The 4949-nt window shown below is 41.9% G+C and overlaps 1 protein-coding gene across 2 annotated transcripts in view; it reads left to right on the plus strand.

Annotated features, from left to right (window-relative positions):
• Nucleotides 1-4949, plus strand: part of LOC112397993 (zinc finger protein 211-like) — a 34386-nt gene that overhangs the window by 22322 nt on the left and 7115 nt on the right. The window contains exon 3 of one of the 2 annotated variants that reach the window (XM_024742358.1): nt 3976-4300. In XM_024742358.1, the coding sequence (XP_024598126.1) occupies nt 4268-4300 (33 nt within the window). In that variant the 5' untranslated portion in view covers nt 3976-4267. Of the gene's footprint in view, nt 1-3975; nt 4301-4949 lie in introns of those variants that run through there. The other variant, XM_024742357.1, reaches the window with a different exon arrangement.

Genomic DNA, 4949 nt, shown 5'->3' on the forward strand with positions numbered 1-4949 from the left:
CTGCAGAGCACAGGCTCCGGATGTGCAGGCTCAGCAGCCATGGCTCACGGGCCCAGCCACTCCGTGGCACGTGGGATCTTCCTGGACTGGGGCACGAACCCGTGTCCCCTGCATCGGCAGGCAGACTCTCAACCACTGTGCCACCAGGGAAGCCCGTAGTTTTAGTATTTTAAGGGACCTCCATACTCTTCTCCATATAGTGTAGGAGGGTTCCCTTTTCTCCACACCCTCTCTAGCATTTATTGTTTGTAGATTTTTTGATGATGGCCATTCTGACCACTATGAGGTGATACCTCATCATAGTTTTGACTTGCATTTCTCTAATAATTAGTGATGTTGAGCATCTTTTCATGTATTTGTTGGCCATCTTTGTTTTCTTCGGAGAAATGTCTATTTAGGTCTTCCACCGATTTTTTGATTGGGTTTTTTTTGATATTGAGCTGCTTGAGCTGTTTGTATATTTGGAAGATTAATCCTTTGTCAGTTGCTTCATTTGAAAATATTTTCTCCCATTCTGAAGGTTGTCTTTTTGTCTTGTTTATGGTTTCCTTTGCTGTGTAAAAGGTTTTAAGTTTTATTAGGTCCCATTTATTTATTTTTGTTTTTATTCTCAATACTCTAGGAGGTGGGTCAAACATTTAGGTCTTTAATCCATTTTGAGTTTATTTTTGTGTATGGTGTTGGGGAGTGTTCTAATTTCATTATTTTACATGTAGCTGTCCAATTTTCCCAGCAACTCTTATTGAAGAGGCCATCTTTGCTCCATTGTATATTCTGGCCTCCTTTGTCATAGATTAGGTGACCATAGGTGTGTAGGTATATCTCTGAGCTTTCTATCCTGTTCCATTGATGTATATTTCTGTTTTTGTGCCAGTACCATACTGCCTTGATTACCGTAGTAGCCCTGTAGTGTAGCCTGAGGTCAGGGAGTCTGATTCATTTTTTGTTCTAATTCTGTGAAAAATGCCATTGGTAATTTGATAGGCGTTGCGTTGAATCTGTAGATTGTTTTGGCTAGTATAGTCATTTTTACAATATTGATTCTTCCAATCCAAGAACATGGTATATCTCCCCATCTGTTTGTGTCATCTTTAATTTCTTTCATCAGTGCCTTATAGTTTTCTGAGTACAGGTCTTTTACCTCCTTAGGTAGGTTTATTCCTAGGTCTTTTATTCTTTTTGTTGCAATGGTAAATGGGAGTGTTTCCAAAATTTCTATTTCTGTGCATTAATTTTGCATCCTGCTACTTTACCAGATTCATCGATTAGCTCTAGTAGTTTTCTGGCATCTTTAGGATTCTCTATGTACAGTATCATGTCATCTGCAAACAGTGACAGTTTTACTTCTGCTTTTCCAATTTGTATTCCTTTTATTTCTTTTTCTTCTCTGATTTCTGTGGCTAGGACTTCCAAAACTATGTTGAATAATAGTGGCAAGAGTGGACATCCTTGTCTTGTTCCTGATCTTAGAGGAAATGCTTTCAGTTTTTCACCATTGAGAATGGTGTTTGCTGTGGGTTTGTCATATATGATTGTTATTATGTTGAGGTAGGTTTCTTCTATGCCCATTTTCTGGAGAGTTTTTATCATAAATGAGTTTTGAATTTTGTCAAAAGCTTTTTTTGCATCTATTGAGATGATCATATGGTTTTTATTCTTTAATTTGTTAATATGGTGTATCACATTGATTGATTTGTGTATATTGAAGAATCCTTGCATCCCTGGGATAAATTCCACTTGATCATGGTTTATGATCCTTTTAATGTGTTGTTGGGTTCTGTTTACTAGTATTTTGTTTACGATTTTTGCATCACTGTTCATCAGTGATATTGGTCTGTAATTTTCTTTTTTTGTGATACCTTTGTCTGGTTTTGGTATCAGGGTGATGGTGGCCTCGTAGAATGAGCTTGGGGAAGAGTTTGAAAAGGATAGGTGTTAACTCTTCTCTAAATGTTTGTTGGAATTCACCTGTGCAGCCACCTGGTCCTGGACTTTTGTTTGTTGGAAGATTTTTAATTACAGTTTCAATTTCATTACTTGTGATTGGTCTGTTTATATTTTCTAATTCTTCGTGGTTCAGTCTTGGAAAGCTGTATGTTTCCAAGAATTTGTCCGTTTCTTCCAGGTTGTCCATTTTATTGGCATAGAGTTGCTTGTAGTAGTCTCTTATGATCCTTTGTATTTTTGCGGTGTCAGTTGTAATTTCTCCTTTTCATTTCTTTTAAAAAAACATTTATTTATTTTTGGCAGTCTTCTCTCTAGTTTTGACACGCTGGCTTGAGTGTGTGGCTCAGTAGTTGCAGCGTGCGGGCTTAGTTACCCCACAGCATGTGGGATCCTAGTTCCCCAACCAGGGATCGAACCAGCATCCCCTGCATTGCAAGACAGTTTATTTTAAAAAAATTAATTTTTTTGGCTGCATTGGGTCTTTGTTGTGTTCAGGCTTTTCTCTAGTTGCAGCAAACAGGGGCTACTCTTTGTTGTGGTGCTTGCGCTCTAGGCGCACAGACTTCAGTAGTTGTGACCTGTGGGCTTAGTTGCTCCGCGGCATGTGGGATCTTCCTGGACCAGGGGTCGAATCCCTGTCACCTGCGTTGGCAGGCACATTCTCAACAACTGTGCCACCAGGGAATCCCGTTTGCTCTTTAGTTCTTCTAGGTCCTTGTTAAACATTTCTTCTATTTTCTCAATTCGTGATTTTGGATCATCTTTACTATCATTATTCTGAATTCTTTTTCACATAGGTTGCCTATTTCATCTTCATTTATTTGGTCTTGTAAGTTTTTACCTTGCTCCTTCGTCTGTGACATATATTTTTTTGTCATTTCTTCCTTTTTTTTTTTTTTTTTTTGATGAGTGGGGCTGTGTTCCTGTCTTGCTGGTTGTTTGGCCTGAGGTATCCAGCACTAGAGTTTGTAGGCTGTTGAGTAGAGCCAGGTCTTGGGGAGCTCAGGTCTGACTCCTCATTCCTCCAAAGGATGTTCTTGGAAGATGTCTTTCTGCATGTGTTGATTCTTATCTGCCTCCAGCTCAAGATAATCCCTATGCCAATGTGGCATATTTTGGTCCCCTGCCTTTGTATCTGATAAATTCAGCAGAAACACTCTCTCTCATAGTAACAGTTGCTTCTTTGCAGGGAGAGTCCTTATCATCTCATCAACTGAGGATCTGAATGTTTTCTCTGTGGGGTTTATCTAATGTTCAGTCTTCAGAGGCTAGTCTCTCTCATAGTAAGAGTTGCTTCTTTGCAGGGAGAGTCTTATCATCTCATCAACTGAGGATCTGAATGTTTTCTCTGTGGGGTTTATCTAATGTTCAGTCTTCAGAGGCTCTGTGTAAGCCCTTAGTGGCTTACCTAGATGGTCCTTTGAATAGGGCTCCATTATGTGGAATATAAAGCCTGTTGTTTCCCCAAGAAAATTATGAGCTTTGTAATGTTTTCTAAATCAAGATCCCAAAAGTTTTCCTTGGTGCAGTTATTGTATTTTTTCAAGAATTCACATATTTTGGAAATGTTCTTAGTGCTTATGAAGTCACACAATTGTTTGTGCACGCACTTGTAGGGAGTGCTTGTCCCTTGTCAGTTTACATGGTATTTTTAGTTAGAACTTCTTAGTATCTTTCATACCAAATGATTTATATCCATGTAGATTAGCAAGTCACTGTCACTAAATCATTCTCACAGAGAGGGGGTGTGGTCTTTGGCAGCTCAATTCAAGAGTGAATACCTCAAGGGAGTTCCCTGGTGGTCCAATGGTTAGGACTCTGTGCTTTCAATGCCAAGGGCGGGGGTTCCAGCCGTGGTTGGGGAACTAAGATCCCACAAGCTGCAAGCCATGGCCAAAAAAGTAAATACCTCAAAATATCCTTAAAGATTTTATATCTTCATCTATTTAAACTCATTAAGTAGATAAAATATACAGAGGAGTTTTATTAACTGTTTTAATTCAGTGTTTTATTTACTCTTTAATTCAGTGTTTTATTCACTGCTGTGAGAACTACATTGACCAGAGGACCCTGAGCCAACAAATTCACGTCAGTGTGGAGCCAATGAAGGTCCAGGACTGGGGCATTTCCATGTGTGCCATCGTGTCAAGGCGGGATTTCCGGCATTCTCCTAGTGGCAGTCTGTTTCCTACTCAGAGGTTCCACAGCTCTGTGTCTGGTCCGAGGTGACCAAATTAAAGAGGAGACACGACCAAGAGGAATTGTCCTTGCTGTACAGAGTCGGATCTGAAGCACTGGGTTGCTCCACCCACAGACTCCGATGGCGGCGGCAGTGCTGAGGGACACGCCTCAGGTAAACGCTCATCCTCCAGGCCCTCACCACCCTCACTCCACAAGACACTAAAGCCCCGAGTGTGGGGCACTTGCTCCTGTGCCCGCAGCCCAGGCCCCAGTGTCCAGGATGGTGAGGCAGCCATGGGTGGGGGCCTGGGGCCCTGTTTCTGACAGACAGTGTGATGGTGCATGGGAGAGGGTCACAGGTGGAGGGATCAGCAGGTGTATAGGTTTGGAGGTCGGAGGATTCGGGAAACCTATTTCTTTAGGGAACAGAGCATTGGGATGGAGTGGCCCCTGGATTGGCAGGCTCAGGGGGTTGTTTCTTCATTCTGAAGGCCCTGGGAACCATGGGGAATTTCAACAAAGAAGACAAATGAAGTTTTCCAAGAGGATTTTTAAAGGAAGAACAGACTGGAGAGGTTTGATGACAGTGAAGCACAGGGAGACTGAGTCCTTGTGCAGGTCACATAGCCGCTAAGAGTCAGCACTGAGGACTGAACCCCAGAGTTTAGACAGCCTGAGGTCTCTTTGCTCCAGTGGTGAGCAGAGCTGTAATGGAGACCAGAGCCCACTGAGCTCCAGCATGGTTGCCTGCCTCCACTGACCTCTGCCCAGTGGTTCCCATAACAGTTGAAGTGCTTTTAGAATCTACACAAGTGGGGGGG

This window comes from Neophocaena asiaeorientalis, unplaced genomic scaffold, assembly GCF_003031525.2.
Source record: "Neophocaena asiaeorientalis asiaeorientalis breed wild unplaced genomic scaffold, Neophocaena_asiaeorientalis_V1.1 scaffold582, whole genome shotgun sequence".
In the NCBI taxonomy this organism is placed as follows: Eukaryota; Metazoa; Chordata; class Mammalia; order Artiodactyla; family Phocoenidae; genus Neophocaena; species Neophocaena asiaeorientalis.